Genomic DNA, 18463 nt, shown 5'->3' on the forward strand with positions numbered 1-18463 from the left:
GCAACATATGTTCATGTTACACCTGTAGGAGATTAAATGTATGGCTGTAGAAACAGCGGGGATATAAGCGGATTGCTAGCGATTTGGTTTACTGATTTAATGACAGGTAATTGATTTGACTGATCTTGGTGTAGTGTTGTCGAGATGTATTGGCTGCTTTGTGCATATATGCTTTGTGCAATATATTCGATATCAGTGTGAATGGCGATGTAGATCAATCATTAGACATTATTACCCAATTTCAGAGGTTGATTTTAGGTTGTACAATCTTCTCAAAATAAAAGCAATATTCTCATTCAAATGTTGGGATTTAAAAACTTTGGCATATGACAACTTTTAAGCAAGAATTCAAACGAAAACCACAGCAGTTTTAATCAAAACATCACTCTAACAGAATATCGTTCCGCGATAGGAAACTTCATACGATTGAATGGACTTTTCATTTTGCATACGGATATACTTTTTTCTATCGTGTGGTTTTGTCAAAGCTCTTTGATTTTGCAATATTTGACAACTTCTAAATTGAAAAATATACTATTTTTTTTTAAATATAAATAGCAGCTTTCGTAGCCACATTCCAAGTGGTCCAAGATTTGTCGTTCTTCTTTAATAAAGTTTGCGTGAAGCCCACAGCCGGGCCGGACGTAGGATAAACTGTCCGACGGCTCTCGAGCACGGTTCATTTATTTACACAACCGGACACAGGTTGGTGAGGAATATTGAATTCTTGAGCAGAAAACGTGGGACATACAGAATGCTTGAAAATTTTCATTTTGGTAAGAGTATTTGTCTGCTTCAGACGAAATTGTAAAAGGAACATCCAACACAGGCGTAGGGTAGTTCCACATAAAAGTAACAATAAAACATACTAATTCTATCTTCTAAGGACTAACTGCACTAATATCATAAACAAATGGTTCAACTACAAAATCTTCTACACTACTAAACTAACTACAAAAAAAAAACCGGCACAAAAATACAACTACACTACAGAACTACATAGTAATACAAACTATTCACCAGGAACTGCCTGCCCTTGACTCCCATCTTGGCGATCTCTTCAAGGGACCGAACACTATGAAACTAAGTCCATATTCCCACACACGAGTTCACTCATTTTGTTCACTTGTATAAAGCTACACACATTGTTTTAGTTTACATGGAAACTAGAAAGGAGTGATTGAATAATTAGTATTATATTCACAACAATTTAAAACAGATTTTTATGGCTACAGAGAAAGTCCTAGGGCTTGATAAAAGTCATTCTTCCTATCACTTATGAAGACGCGTTTGACCGGCAAGTCACGATTGAACTACATAATATCAATTCTCAGACAATAGTTATATCATCAAAACAAAAATAAAAGGTAGAAAAAATACCTACAACATATATCTTATTTTCCTACATCCAATTTCACCATCCATTCACTTAATTCCGCATATACATTTTCCTGTACCCATGCTTATCTCGTAGGATTACTAAATATTCGTGTATGACAGGCTCACATGTGCAGTGGATGATAAAATCTCTGAGGATTACCGGAGTATCCCTGATGGATGAGTAGCCTACCTATTTAGTGATAGCATCATTGCAAAGGGTCGGTGAAGCGAGAAAGAAGTATTAGGGGGGGACCTAATTACCGGAATTGAACGTATATAGGAAGATGAGATAGCTAAATTATAATTGGTCCTGAATTATAAAAAAATTATGAAAAATTAGGTAACTACCGACAGTACCGACTCTTAGCCTCGGACACTGCTAAACAGATTTTAAACAATATCAAATACGGTTAAAAGCTACCTCACATTACGCTAAGTCTATATGGAGACCAAGCTTAAAGGAAAAGTTAATTCCAAAAGGGCTGGTTGTCAAGCGGAGTCTAGATAAACAGTCTCAAGTAGAGGCAAATAAAGTAATTGAAATAATATAGGATTTCAAGAAAATCATGTTTTTTCCATCAGCGAACATCGATAGAAGATGTTTGTGAAATCGCTTACGAAAGCATTCAAGAGAGGCATTTTACGGTAGCCACCGAGATTATCGTAAATAATAATCAAATGGTTAGTCCATTGCCTGCGAATGTAAGGTGTATGCATTTCCCACGGTTTGTAGAATGTCATGATTAACGATAATTTGTTTATGTTTTAGCGATTAATATTTAGTCCTTTACGCTTAAATTCAAGTGGAGACTATTGACTAGACACTATTTATCGCCGAGCTGAATTGTATTACAGAAGTAATTTAGAAAGCACTTTGATCATAGAATTAGAGGTACGAATAATTCCGCAAAATCATTTTCTCATCTAATAAATAAACAATTTAGGCGATAAAAACTTCATTACTAAATATCTACGTCTCGTCCAGGTTACGTGTGGAGAATAAAAATAATCTATTTTCAGCAATGTTTCCTAAAGTATTTCTGCATTTAAGTCCAGAGCAACATGTTGGAAAACTGCACGTTCAACGTAAATCAGATTAAAATGCACAAAAGATTGGCGTACAAAGAAGTCTCTGTGAAACTCTATGAAGCTAGCGACGAAAGACTAATAACATTTTAAACTAATACTGGAAGAGAAAGAAAGCTCTTTGTGGATTAGCACGGATGAATCCGGATAGCATCCTAAAGATAATATTACAGAGACTATAGAAATAACTACTATGTTATCAATATCCAGAAAGGGAAAAATAAAACATAGACCTGAATTTTGATGCTATCATCCGTTAGCATTGCCTATTCGGAACTCTCATGAAGCTCAAAGACCCAGGTAAGCTTACATCAATCGACTGAATACTAAATTACCAACCTTTAGTCTCATCTATTATTCACCCTTCCAACAAAAACTTGATTGAATCAATCAAAAATTCAATCATGTAACATTTGCTATTCAAAACAAAAGGGACTGGAACGAACGATTTGCCATTAAAATTAATTTCACCAGACTATATCGAGTCTCATTCAGGAAATAATAACAATGAATTTGATGAAGTAAACGATTGTGTAACACGGTATAGGTTTTTATTTGGACTCATCACGGCATAGCATTACAATGTATGGAAATTAAGAATATTTCCCTTCGACAGTTAACAATTTGCCGTGACCGAAAAAAATAACTGCCAAAAGCAATGACAATGAATTTGAGGGAGACGACGTTTTGAAGCCAGATAATAGCACTGATAGAGAAAATGTAGGAGGACTTTGAAATAGACTTTTGGAAATAAGGTCGGACGGCGCCAGACGAAGGGGATTAAGAGTGGATGGGAACGTTACTTTTGATAAAAGGGTTTTATGAAGCCTTAAAGAGACATTGACCTTTCAATTTGTTTTGGTTTGTCCCTTGTTGATAAAAGGATAGTATGTAATGGTAAGTGTATATATATGTACATCTGGGAAGTAATCAGACTTAAACGATTATGAGAATTTCGCTACGTACATAAAGTACATCGCGATACATGTACATTGAAATTACGTTCCAGATTTCGCCAAAACTTTCTTTAATATCGTGCGAAATTTACTACGTAATAAATACTTTGTGAAGGGCTTCATATTAACAGTTTTCCAAAGAGTGGTTAAACTTTGATTTATGTTCAATGGCTGCGATTGCAATTTTCTGAAGATAATACCACAAAAAATTATTACCATTGCCAAAATCACACACTAGCATACAATTCATTCCCACGCATGCTTTGATGTTGCACTTTTTGTCACATCCCCAAAACTTTATCCACGATAAAAAGAACGATAATTCCAATTGATAACCCAACCGAACTTACGATTCCCACCAAAACAGCAACAGTAGAATCAAAGCTCAACTTTCATTGCACAATTTTGGGCCATGACAAAACAACATAAGGTTCCAAATCCCGTGAAGTATATCAATGTGTGTTGGTGACGTATACCAAGGGTTCGGGAGTAGTCAGCTGGATCAATAGTCTGCATGGAGGACAATGTTTCGGTTCCACGCGAGAGAATTTGGGAATTGGAATCTAACGCAGTTTGATTGTGCTTTTCGGGATATAGGTACTGAGAATTCATGCTGATGGATACTGTATGAAATCATTGCAATGTTGTAACATTGTGTCTGAATATGTAAGTAAGCATTCATAAGATACTTGTATTTTGTTTAGCGCAAAATCAGTAGAATAACTTCAAAATTTTTTATATTTGAGCCACTAAAGGAGGAGCAATTTACTAAAAAACTACAGATAATATATATCAAGAATATGTTCAAAACTTTTCCCATCTAGGAGCGAATATTTCCAGAGATACTGAAACTACATTCGCAGAGGAAATAACTGTTGATGTCGGTCGTATTATTGTGTTCGATATACATGGAGATGGTACGGCAGAGGGTGATCCACGAGCGAATAGGAGATTGAAGCCATCGAATAAGTGAAAAGTAGCGTAGGTATGAAGGATTGAAAATAAAAGAATCACATAGTACAGAGATCAGAAATGACTGGAGACACATTTCATATAGACCAACAATCAAGAGCATAAAACCTAAATTAGGTAACAACTAAATTAAATTGATGATTATATATCTTGTATAATATGTGTTGCTAAGGAAGATATCAGTTAATCCAATGCCGAAACTTTATCGTTCATCACATTGTTATCAATGAAATGAATAACTTATCTTGAGCTTCATTATTTAATTTGCACTTAGCTTTCCCTTCTCGTCTGATCTTGTCAATTAATTAATTTGAACAAATATTGTACCAACACAACGCTATACTTAGTTTCCGATCCTCAAGCCTTCAATTACGAATGTTGAGAGCCATTGAATTAAATTATATTGACTCGTGTAATTTCTGTCAATCAAGTGTACTGTATTATTAGGTTAACGAGTTCGAACAAGCCTCGAGAAAGATTTTAACATTGTTGATAAGCCTAATAATATAGAAATCCAATATAACGACCGAAATTCTTTGAAAGAAAAGAAACAAATATGTAATGAAATGGACAAATAGTAATTCATTGGTAGACAAAAAACAAGGTACAGACAATGAACTAGGCTTCAATTGAGAATGTATTTATTTTAATAATAATAACTAGACTAGTCTACAGCATTTTTACCCCCAAGGTGAAATATGTAAATTATTGTAGACTATTTAATACGTAATAAAAGTCCAGAACATACAGATGGACTAGCACGCTTGGATATGGATATATCGCATTATAAGTAATCGCTTTTTGTACTTTTAGAGGGGCATATCGATCAATCCCAACGTGCTAGAGCAACTTTGTGTTCTAGACTTGGATTAAGTGTCAAATAATCAACAAGAAGGTAATATGTTTAACCGTGTGGAAAAAAATAGGCTAGTGTAATCTCATTTAAGCTCCATGCTGCTCAATTGATCGCCTATTCGCTGACAGGATAGAATTGGTGATATAATTTTACACAAAGTGTCCAATTCAAAACCTCAAAATCCAGTTCGCTTCGGTAATCCCGTGCAAATCCAAACTGGGCCTAACTGGAGAATTACATTCACAGCTTCTATAGCGATTGCATTCACAATTCTGTAGAGACCTCGAGCAACGAAAGAGCGGAAGAATGAAAAAATAGGAGTAATCCGACTCGAAAGAGGATTGAAAGCGATTCTCATGAAAGTCGGTAAATGGGCGTCCTTAGTAAATCTCGTTAAAGAATGCTGTTGTACTTCGTTTAAAGATTCCAATTATATACTTTTTAACCGACTTCCCAAAAAGGAGGAGGTTCTCAATTCGGCCGCTATGTTTTTTTTTTTCTATGTATGTACATCGATTACTCCGAGGTTTATAGACCGATTTACGTGATTCTTTTTTTGTTCGACGCGGAATAGCTGCCAGTTGGTCCCATAGTCATCAAGTCAGGATCTGATGATGGAAACCCTGAGAAATCGAGGGCAACCTTCGAAAGTTGTAGGCATACATACGGTAAAAACTTGACACTCAGGTGTATGCCTGAAAGCACTATTCAACAGTGAAGGTTTGGAGCTGACCTGATGATGGAGAACAGAGAGGGTCGAGGGAACTCGACAACTGAATATGTAAACTACCTCGTGTTTGGGCTTTTATTATTTTTATTGACGAGACCTTTGCAACAGTGAAGGTTTGGAGCTGACCTGATGATGGAGACCAGAAAAGGTCGAGGGAACTCGACAACTGATTATGTAAAATACCTCGTATTTGGGCTTATATTCTTTGTATTGATGAGAACTTTCCACTTATATGGATAGTGACAACTATTCGTATCACTGAAAGGCTGTAAATAAAAAACTTTTTTACAAAAAAAATTAAACCGACTTCCAAAAACACTAAAAAGTAAAAAAAAACTAATTAGGTGCATTGGCCTACAAGTCGGTGGCAAAATTAACTTAGTAACATCCATTAGACACCGACTTTTAGGCCGATGCACCTAATTAGTTTTTTTTACTTTTTAGTGTTTTTGGAAGTCGGTTAAATTTTTTTGTAAAAAAGTTTTTTTTATAAGACGCAAATAATAACAAAGACAACATTATCGATGTATTGCCAGGAAAGTAATGAAATGTCCGAGAATGAATTTTGTCGAACAACACTAACACTGAACGAACGGCAACTAGCTTTTAAATGATTCGGAAAAATTACTCTCTCAGTATAACAACTTGGGATATGTATGATTAAAATTGCAAGAAACTTGAAGCAAGGCTTTCTGCAATTTTAAATTCTCTGAAACGTAATATTGAAACACACGACGTGCACACAGCTCTACTACTAGAAAAAGAAAGAACTAAGTGCCTGCATATGCAGAAAGAAGACCAATGACCGCAGTAAACATATAATTAAGCATAAACGTAGGGTTGATACGGGCTATGTAATTGATGTACGTGTTAGGGTAGCACGCGTGACATAGGGGTAAATAGGGGCAGCGGACGTTAGACAAACTCATTAATAGTGCTCATCTAAATGTGTGTTTCTATTTATGTTATTCTGTTTGTTGGGCGACCGAAATTGTTGAAATGTATTTGAGTGCAGTGCTCTAAAACAAGGTACACTATGAAACCATTACATGGATGACTGGATGACTGGTTTCATTACTGAATAAAGGGGTCTAGTTTTGAAGGTAAAGGCAGAAATCTAAAAATGTTTGACTCAAAACAAAGATTCCCTAAGGGAGAAGCAATGTCATACCAGTCATAGACTCGATTATTAACCAACAAACAACAGGTATCGATAATCGATATGAATCGGCATTGACGTGCACACCTGGGAGCGAGAACGCTTTGTTTATTTCAATGTCAATGTCAGCCATCATCGGCCGATGTTTTGCATCTAGTTCTCGTTTGTTCTCATTATCTCATCTCGTCTTAGTTTTAAACATCGTCATTGTTGCTTTATTTATGTCATCTATGTTATTTTTATCCTACACAGTCTCTGTAATGGTAATGACTGAAAATGAATTGCAATTCTGGGGTTCTCGATTCACTGATCGATTTTTCAGATCTTCCAATGCCTGTTTGGCTTACAAAATCTTCAGTGTGATTGCATAAAATGTGATTTACAACTTCTCTACACGTATTGCATACACACACGTGTCTCTTTGACATCCGCTAACCTTGGACCTTCGTCCGAGATCTTGTTAAGAGACAAAAAACCAATTACTTCCAATATATTGGACTGAACGTATGGAAACATTGTAAGTATGGATTGGTTATGAATTTGCAGGACAGAGAGAAAAGGTTAAGGTTACAAAACCGCATGATTAAACATTGCAATTACTAGAAATCAACTTATAATATGTGAATTATATTCTAAAGGTTAAAGTTCATTTTTATTTGTGAGTTTTTGTGGGTTTATTCAAGTTAATGATCGATGTATCGGTAACATTTTAACACGCGAGAGGATAATCATAGATATAAAATAGCTTTCTTTTTTAATATTTTATTTTAGAAAGTTAGATTGATTGGTTTTGTTTGAATCTGTGTCATAACATTTTGATTTACAAGACGTAAATTATATTTTATGATTTAAGTATAAATGGGATCTAGAAAAAAAACGAATAAACGTGTGCACATAAAAAAGGTTGAATATGTTTAACGAATTATTTATTTGCACAAACGAAGGCATTACATTTACATTTAATTTGTCTAGAAAGCTAAGTTAACAAGTTCAACGATTCCAATTGTTAGTAATCGGTCTTTATCAAAACTTTGAAAATGATATCAATGACTTATCAGGTGATTCGGCAAACTAAACAAAACTGTTCGTATCAATTTTCTATTCCAGCAGATTTTGAATCTACTTCGATTAAAACATAATTTGAATAAAACTTCAAGAGCTACCCTTAAAATCAAAGTGATGCTAAACTATTATTATTATTAAAAACTTTTGTTAAGGGGCGAATACAATGGACGTTCGTCGGAAGGGTCGGGTCGCTTGGGCTAGTTGAGTGCAAGTAATTCATTTGAAAACACGATTGTATTAAACATTCCTTTTAACACCTGAATTATTCAAGCGTCTCCTGTTTAGAACGTGCATAGTAAAAGGACGAAAGTATCGTATAAGATAATCCAGATCGTGAGTTGTCTGTGTGTTTAGTTTGATTTGATTCTGTTCAAGAGTTTTTGGGTGAAATAGTTACAAATATTTCTGTGCATTCCCTCTATCTTGGGTTTATTTACTACACGCACTTATAGTATTTAAATAGATAGTAAGACGCCTACTGTCGAGACTGGTGGACTCGATCTAAAGATCGGGAATTGTGGAAGCGAGATGGGGAGGCCTTTGCCCAGCAGTGGGATATTATAGATAGACTATTAATAACTTATAGAATTTGTAGAATGTTTCGCTTTATTCGATTTGACTAAGGCCCAAGAACACGAACAATATAAACGTCAGTTGTCTTAAAACAACTGTTTATGCAGTCATTAAACTTCGGCCTATGTCCTACTGCTAAAAAGAGGACCTTGAAAAGAGTACGTCTTAAATATTTTATTATAGTTTATGTCAATAAAGCCTTCAAAATGCAAATACACTGTTTATGAGCAGTTATTAATGCTAGTACGGTATAATTAATGAGATTGTAGCCTTAATGGCGTACTTTGATGCAATATTGATAAAGTTAATGTGCAGTGAGCAAGTTAAGATTATCTAGTTAACCGTATTAGTTGCCGCATATTTGATACTGAACTGAAGTATAAAACAGATGCATAATATATAACATTATGAGTTTATAATAAATGATACATTATTGAAGTCATCATTGAAGTCATGATTTTGCCCTGAACTTAATTTTATTAGATGAAGATGTATTAACAATTTTGTGTCCTATTTAGAACTTTCGGTAGACATAATAAGATCCAAATTACGATGAAATTGATCGAAACTCGAACTAGCAAACTGAGTTCCAAACTAGGACAGTTTCAAACACAATTTGCTTACACTTGTAACTTTGTAAAAACTGCATCTTCAATTTATCAGGTCTTAACAGAATCGAGCTTTTAGTGAAATTGTACATTTTAATACTAAAGTATGAAGAATATTATAAAATGTAGGAGCACTAGAGGGAACTGCTAAACCAGAATTTTAACTAGAGCATATTTGAGCTGTTGTAGTAAAGGTATATGTTATGTTTCTCTGCTGATTAAATGATATTACCTTTTGCATCACAAGCCATCTCTGCATTAGATAAAATATTGCTTTATGAAATGGTATCACTCCAGTTAATAATTTACTTAATTTATCATAGGTAAGTAAATAGGCGAGTTAAAGAGACAGTAAATAGCCCGTCTAAACGCAGCACAGACCCAAAAATGTAATAGTGCGGGCCCATCGATTTCGAGTGTTTAACGTTTCATCCATTCCTCGGTAATGGGATTTGAAATCAACGTTTACATTGGCAGATCGCAAATACAGTGTTATTTGAATATCTGCGGTATGTGAGCCGGGGTATTGCGGTGTTCTTGTGGTCGGAATGTCTTTGATCACTGATATCTATAGCATTACATTTGCACTCAACTGGGATTAACAAATGACGCTTTATTTACGTTCGTTTGAAAATGAATTTGAATTCTAACGGATTTTAGTCACTTTTGTTAATAATTCCACATAATTTTGTAAACAGGCTAAAAGACTTGCGTTAAACGCATTTTAATTTTGCTTTCATTACAATGTAATTATGATAATCAAGACTCCTTAATGCCTTAAACATTAGCCACAGCATTCCCACAAAATAGGTCCCGACCTGACCCAAAAATAAAAATTCATCTTTGAAAAGGAATTTCAATATGAATACTTCACAAATACAAAAGACTTCCAAATAGAGATAAACAAAACCTATTCACACAGATAGACATTACAATAAAAATATAGTAAAACGAACGAGAATCAAAAAACTGGGCGCAGCTGTCAACCTCACACGGAATAACGTTAGTAGGTGAAATCTCTAGCGAATTTTTAGCCTAGCCCATGGTAATTATGGCAAACCACTCCTTACCCGTTTCCTAGCCATGTCACAACACACAAATACTATGACAACACCATGATACCGTGACGTCACAGACGTGCGTCTACCTCGACATTCGGAGTACGACTGACGGAAGTAGAGTGTAGATGGGGTGGAGTGCTCGCCGCCCTATATTTGCCACCGAAAATTGAAACGTCTTATACAAGTGCAGATGTCATAGAAAATTGTGCTGTATTTGTTGGAGCGAAGGCTTAGAATGGGTTGTGTAAGTTTGATTTTTATTTGGTATGGCATTTGATGGTGGTTATTGCATTTACCTTAGATGTTACGTCAGTTGGTGCGCCTGAATTATTTGTTTTTTAGTGCCGGTCTTCGAAGGGTCCGAGCTGTTTTATTAATTTTGGGTACGACGATGTCTTTCTTGGACTTCTTACCTGATATTCGTCGCAAGGTATTTTGCCGTCACGTCGTGTTCGAAAATTAGCTCTTAAAGTTTTGCTTAGCAAACCACATTTGAAACTTCTAGGAAACTCAATACTGTCTCTTCCTACTTCGGGAACTTGTAGCAAAGTCCTAAAATCTTAACAGTAGTTATACTGTTGGATAAGGAGTTTGCAGTTGCGAGTTAAATATTTCGCTAGTTATCACTAGGACCTGCTATTGTTTAGAACTGAGTCAATATCGTGACTAGCCCGGGGGATTAGGCACGTTCCAATAGTTAAGTTGAAGTTGACATTAGTTTAGCACAAACATAAATTGCAGAATAATATAGACTTTAATAAAGCCTGCGAATATCCTGATCTATTAATGATTGCTGCAGATGTCGATGTCACGAAATATGGACTTAGTTAAAAATATCTCGACCTTTGCAGATAGTATTCAATAATTTGAATTTACAATAACGAGCTCACAAGGATATACATACATACAGATATGAGTGAAAGTGCAGATCATACATACATAAATAATATGTACATAAATTCAATTACTGCAGAGTGGGTCGTGTTCAGAGGGAAAATGCACTCTCAATATGAATACACATAATTATAATATTAATGAATAGCTGAGAAAAGGTACTGAATAATCATATGAATGAAGATGAAGATAGATGGCTACAGAATTACCAAAATTATGTATTATTTTGTGAAAAAATGTGTAACTGCTATTATTGCGTGCCTCAATGAGTCTTTAGGAATATAGATGTCGTATTGATTGATACATGCCTTCTACTTTCTGCTAAATCTACAAAACAACTTAAACTACAACGAAAAGAGACCCACCCAAGTGCTTTCAAGAGACCTTCGCGTCCCAGGGACGTGGTAACTCTTCCGAACAATCTCACAGCCCCAGCAGGAACTCCAAAGAACCACAACCATCTTCAAAGAGGCTCAGAGCCAAAGGGTTGTTTTTACCTGAGCGCTATAATAATCGCCATAATGCAGCAGCGATCGGGCTTCGGTATCGCGGGGCTTCGTGACGTCACTGCTCGACAGATTTACATGTGTTTAGCTGGTTAGTGCACCGTGTTTATGTGTTACTTGTAGTTTGTTGGAAGATGACCTTGTGGAAAACAATACGAGTTTTTCTTTGCTTAGAAACATGTGTTATACGATTTTTTTCTTATTATGAGTTAATGTGTATTTCTATAACTAAAGATTGTACCGCTGTATAACCATTAACATCATAGGAAATTAATCCATTAATGATCCATACATCACTATCGACGATCTATTGCATACATTTCATGCATATGAACTGCATACACCATACAGATTCGAGAGGCCAAAATTACTTAACTTTGGTTAAAAAAATATACAGGTTAGAACATACAATAAAATGTACAGAAGCACCTCAAAACAGTGAGGTAATCAGTGTCATCAAGTATTATCACCATGATAAATAACCAACGAACTAAATATAAAGAGAACTGTAAAATAACAGGAATGATAAATGTGTTAAAAGTCTTTATTTATATTGTTCTACTGTCGCCTCACAAGTTCTTAATGATTTACGTTCTCCCTAAACATTCCTCCGTAACTTTATTTTCCGTACTTATACAGAAAGGACTTTGGTACGAGGAATTTTACTATCTAACACCTGCAACTATTTCAACACATATAAAATGTTTACTACAGCACACAGGAGGTATCGAATTCCCATCTAAAACATCGATAAACAAACCATTACATTCAGTAGGATCTCAAACAGGACACAAAAGTCGAAAATTCTAGTATTCCAGTACTAAAACAAGTCTAAAAAGGACTATCAAAGTTTACGGCGTAAGTCAAGTTCCGTGGCCGGGAGCCAAACGGTATTCAAACCGTATAGGATACCGTCCTAGTTTTAGAACCACACCTACACGACAAAGTTACGAATATATGTAGTTTTATCGAGTTAATGGGAATATCGCATGAGGCGTTTGGTGTTGGTAAAATTGCAATTTAACAGAAACGTGTAAAAAGTTATGAGTTCACACACTACATTAACAACACTGATGATTACTTCGATGGCTATTTAACTGTAAAGTAATTATTACAATAAGTCAAAGATCAAAATATATTAACAGGAGAATTCCATTAGTAGCAGTCCGAATCAACGCCAAACTAAAGTAGCCTTACATCCAAAACTCTATGAATACACATTGTATTTGTCTATCAACTAAAGTGCCTACCACTTACAATACGCCAAAAGCCTTTTAACCGTCAACAATTGTATCTTTGTTAAGTATTTAATCATTCATTTATATACAATCTAGTCAAGTCTTAGTCCAGTTAAAGTTCCATTCAGTTCTTAGATAGGCAATCGTGACAATAGACAATTCTAGGACCACTTGCTTACTATCTTTTAGTCTATCGGCACTTTAATGGCTGATGAGAAAAAGCAATTTTTTTCGAAATCGAATGCTAACAAAGAATTTCGGAGTAAATAAGTGCAATCTATTATCTTTATTTTTAGAGATTTATTTGCAACAACTTCAATGTTTAAGTAGGTATTGTCTATGTTATGTACAATGTATGTAGCTAATGCACTTTTGCTATGATGAGAATACAAACAATAGATCTATTTATATTACAAGTATCTAGGCTCTGCCATACTAATAATACTTATACAGTATGATACCATCTAACCTAATCTAAGAACACCCACCCGCCTAGAGATGAGACCCAATGAGAACAATGATAGATAACAGAAAAGAGCTATTTAGCGGTTTTGCCAATCCCACAAGCATTTACCACCAAATATCTCCTTCCTAACCCAAGCTTGCATCTCGCATAGATATTCAAAATCTGTACCCTCTACTTTCATCTTACGTCACCAAAATTCACACGTATCTATGCACAGTGCAGTCGTAATGTCCACACCCACGCGTCTGTAGGCGTAATGCAGGTTACGTTACGTCATAACGTTGCGCGCTCAATTATGATAATTTTGTTGGTAATTAGGTGAAAGAAACATTTTATTAGTTGTGATATTAGCTGGTTGAGAATGTGGAATATTTGGACTAGGAACTAAAAGTAGACCGAACTGAAAAGTTTAAGCTTCATGTCTACTATTAAACAGGTGCATGATTCAAAATAGTTTTGAAAGTGAGAACATCTAAAATGTACGAGAAAACACCGGCTGAGATGGTAGCAAAAATAACTGAGAATTTGAACAAAAATGGCCTTTACATTAGAAATACATAAACTAATGTAACCTCAAGAGCCGACCCCAAAATAGTTGGGAAAAAGGCTCGGAGGATGATGATAACGTAACCACAAGAGGAACTAAGCTAAGAATACCCCTGACTTTAAACAATAGGACTCTAATTTCTAAAGAAGCTGCAGCCACTACTATCTACGTGAGTTACATCTCCAGTGCAATAGGCCATATGCAAATGAGCTGTGTAATTATGCAAACTCACCTACGCGTTCGTGTAGGATGCAAGCGTGCAACTCAGATATTCAGTTGGTTACATCAATATTTAGGGCATTGCAATGTCATATCTGAACTAATCGGGTTGTAAATTAGAAAGAAGATCTTGTAATTAGCATGTGAATGTTTTATGCTGTACTTCCTAGTTGTTTTTTTATCAAACACCATTTTGTAAGTACTCGTGAGTGAAAAATAGCGGTTTAAACCTAGTACTAAGGCCGATATTTTTTAAAATTATACATTATAATAAGATGGTTTAGATCTGGTAAATACATGAGATTTTATTAAGGACAAAAAATTACGTAACACTTTCAAATTTCTATATGATTAGTCACTGATTGAAGCCCATATCCACATCATTATCATGAACAATCACTGCCAATATTAATATTATTATCATAGTTTTCAACTGTTTTATATCCAGTCTTTATGATCTTTGAAAGTCCCCATATACAAGCCTAAACTATTTCCTAAGATCAAAATGCCAGGATCATAAATAACCACCGCAATATACACAATAATAACATGTATTACGAAATTAAGTAGAGGCCCATAAATTAACAACAGTTACGAGGCTTGGCAGCTAGTGAAGGTAGATATTACAAGTTTGCTTAAGTTTTACAACAAATTACTGGGTACCACTTGTGTTAGGTAAATTGTAGGTTTGTTCTAGCTTGTAGTTAGAACAAAAATAGCCACCTGAGTTATGTATCATTCCTAATTGTTGAGATAAGAATGTACAAACAAAACCGTTAGCAAGACTATGTCTTTACAAGATCTGTTAGTGTTTTTAAATGATTGACACTTTGAAAACTATTTAAAGTAGAGAAGAGTAAAACTCTAAAATGGTACCCAAGATACATACAGGCTTGCCTAGTTTGGGGCCAATATTAATATTGTACATTGCACTTATTCTTTTTTTGGAAATAAACATTTTATTTATAACTTCTGCCCTTAAATATTGAGCTACTTTCATTGACCCCACAGTTACAAACAAAGCGAAAAACTTGTAACATTTTCCATCCAAACAAAAAATATATCAGATGGCCGATATAAGGCACAAAAATATAAAGTGCCGAGAGCATTATCCTCTCGACATTAAATGATCCCACTTTATCTCACTCGGCTTAAAGGGCTTACTACTTTAACTCCTATTTGAGTATTTTTTGTGTTTATATAAACTGTGCTTAAAATGGTAAATAAGTTTAAAATACGAGTATTTGACAGGTTTACATTTGAAAAATTGTAGCTGAAATATAGTTGTTAAATTCAATTAAGACGATGTTACTGTTCATCAATAAAAGTAGTTTTTGATTAACTCTCCTTCGGAAAATTATATGAAATATTGTCCACTACCTCACCCTGTAACATGGAATTTCTGTTCGAACATTCTGGAAATGGTAGAAAATTAATGAAACTTTTCTCGGAAGCTGGCTTTTGAACGAAACATTGGACTCAAGTTGAAACCTCTTTTTATTAAAAGTTCAGTTTATTTCGCAAATATTTTCGAAAATAGCCGGGCATTTAATGAAAGTAATTCCATAGCTGTAATTATGCTGCTTAATATCGTTACTCGATTGAAAAAGTCAACGCTAAAATTGCGGAAAATGAATTGAGAGTTCCTGATTTTACACCATGTATTGGTACACTGAGTATATGTTTAAAAAGGAAAAGAAATCAGAAAATAGCGTACGTGAACAAACTCGAAACATTGCCCTACTAACATGATACATAAAACACGTACATCTAGAATTATGTACGCTCGTATGTAAGTTACGGAAATAAATCGTCATATTTATGTATATCGCAACACGCCACACACATAACACGCCCTTTGACACTTATTACCCTTCAACATTACGCTATCTATTAATTAACTATTCTATTAATTACTAGGAACGCTACTTATGCCCAGATTCTACAGACAATAAACTAGTCGTTTTACTTACGATCGGTTAGTTTAGACTTTTAGGGCCTTACTACAAAAACTTTAAACCCTGTTTTACACTTGTCTAATAAAATTTTGGCTGCAAAATGAACCATATGTCAACGTCATAATTTGACATTTTTTTAGACAAGGCATAAACTGACGTTTAAAAGTTTTTGTGGTAAGACGGTTAAGGTCATTAAAAATACCACCCCTTTGCAATATGAACTGTTTCTTTTACTGTTTTGTTGGGCTATGAAAGTGAAGGAATAGCGAGTGCGCAAATGCTAGTGCACTATAATATGTCCTGCACAGTTGGCTAATCTCCTTACATGAGAACAGCCGCCGTAGCCGATAATCGGCTAGGAGAACATCATCATCTTCATCATGTTTCTTTTAATACATGGAAAAAACATTTTCTTTACACAATCGATATTTTATAGGAACCGGACATTAGTACTATCGAGGCATATAAGATGGTTTCAAGGTTCGACGATTGATTGGTGCTTTATCGAGCGACCTACTTCCAAGTGTCACTATATATGATAATTGCCTTTCTTCTGTGTACCAATAGAATAATATTGTAATAATTTAGGGAGACATGTACATACAGTTAAACGAAAAATAGAAGCACTTAAAAACTAAAGGGCTAACATGTTCATGTTTAAAATAAAATTGCTCGAAATATTAAATTACGTACAAATAGAGACATATTAAAGTATAGCTTACCTATAGGGCAATGCAAATATTAAAACGAAATCACGCGAGGTGAGTTTACATAGTAAAAAAAAACATATTATTCAATGAAAAGCAATACATGAAAAGAGCAAACATTCTGATTGTAAATAAACCCACAGTATTTACAATAAAAAAAAACTCCGATAAAAATAAAACGATCAATGGCAATTTACATAAAATCGTAGAGCTTCCGCAAGTTCAAGTGCATTTTAATAACGATGTAGCATAAATATAATAAAAAATGTTAAAAAGCGTTCAAAGGAATACGAATTTATTTGCCTCGGGGAAGCATTGGAATAAATGTATTATGCAAAACGATTTATCAAACAGAATATGGGAAGACTTCAACTTAATTTTTGAACGCTTTCTCGATCGCCCTTCTTTATTTTTTGAAGCCTTAAAGTTAAGATACTTAGGAAATACGAACATCTAAATAGTTCTGAAAGTAATTTCGATTTCTATGAAAATGATCAAAATATTTCTTAATATGTCTACATGTCTCTGATCGGTGAATATTTTTCTACAAGATAGCATTGATATGATATAGGTAATACAATCATGGATACAAGAAATAAAATAATATTTAGAGGTGCGAGGAAAAAGGAAGCCAAGAACGTGATTTTTTTTTCAGCTTTTTTTATCTATATACTTTGCACTCCCAAACAAATTTTATTATTTTTTCCGTATTTTGAATACTAAAAAAATAATTTACAGCGATATCAAACACACGCCAGTTACCAGGCAGCTTCCTCGAATCAATAAAAAGATAATTACATAAACATTGTGTGTTTGCAAAGCCGTGGTTCCGTATAGTGATTTATTCGGAATGCCGCATACTTTTTGCATTCCGCACTCATCATTCGCCTCGCGTTCCTAAAACCAGAATAATTTGTCGTGGCCTTGGAATCGGCTGTGAATTTTAACGTCTAACACTAAATGTATAATCTGTGGAACGGATCGTAAAATAGAATGGTGTCATAAAATTGTTATAACGTGCTAACTGCCATAAAAGGATCCTCGAAGATATTGAAGAGATTTAATTTAATATGACGAGATGATTTTAAGTATCCACTGAGTAGGATATTTATGGCTTTCCTAGAGCTGTTGACAAAATTACATTGTAGAGTTGGTTCCTGAATATTCATTCAGGATGGGAATTCAGACATCCTACTAGCACCGTCCAATATAACTCTAACGTAGTATTGCATTTATACATATGTTTTATGTATAGTCAGTCAATTGTGTATTAACGATGTAAAATATTAATTACACAAGGTCTTCTAAACCTTCGGTTAGAGGAACAGGTATACAGTGTGGTCTTATTACAGCATTTTTAACCTACCTGGAATACCCTACTTAATTATAAAGCACTATATTCTCGGTCCAGAGAAAATTAATTAGAAGTAGCAAAGTCCATACTTTACCTTGCAATAGTCTTTTTAACGTACGCTGTGAACT

At 34.6% G+C, this 18463-nt stretch overlaps 1 protein-coding gene across 26 annotated transcripts in view; it reads right to left on the reverse strand.

Annotated features, from left to right (window-relative positions):
- LOC110371414 (serine/threonine-protein kinase MARK2) overlaps positions 1-18463 on the reverse strand; it is a 174908-nt gene that overhangs the window by 43712 nt on the left and 112733 nt on the right. The window contains exons 1-2 of one of the 26 annotated variants that reach the window (XM_049851619.2): positions 10456-10587; positions 1021-1166 (exon numbers count right to left, since the gene is read on the reverse strand). The exons of 24 other annotated variants lie outside the window; for them this stretch is intronic. In XM_049851619.2, the coding sequence (XP_049707576.1) occupies positions 1021-1047 (27 nt within the window). In that variant the 5' untranslated portion in view covers positions 1048-1166; positions 10456-10587. Of the gene's footprint in view, positions 1-1020; positions 1167-10455; positions 10588-18463 lie in introns of those variants that run through there. One more of the 26 variants, XM_049851620.2, reaches the window with a different exon arrangement.

The sequence above is a fragment of the Helicoverpa armigera genome, chromosome 28 (genome assembly GCF_030705265.1).
Source record: "Helicoverpa armigera isolate CAAS_96S chromosome 28, ASM3070526v1, whole genome shotgun sequence".
NCBI lineage: Eukaryota > Metazoa > Arthropoda > Insecta > Lepidoptera > Noctuidae > Helicoverpa > Helicoverpa armigera.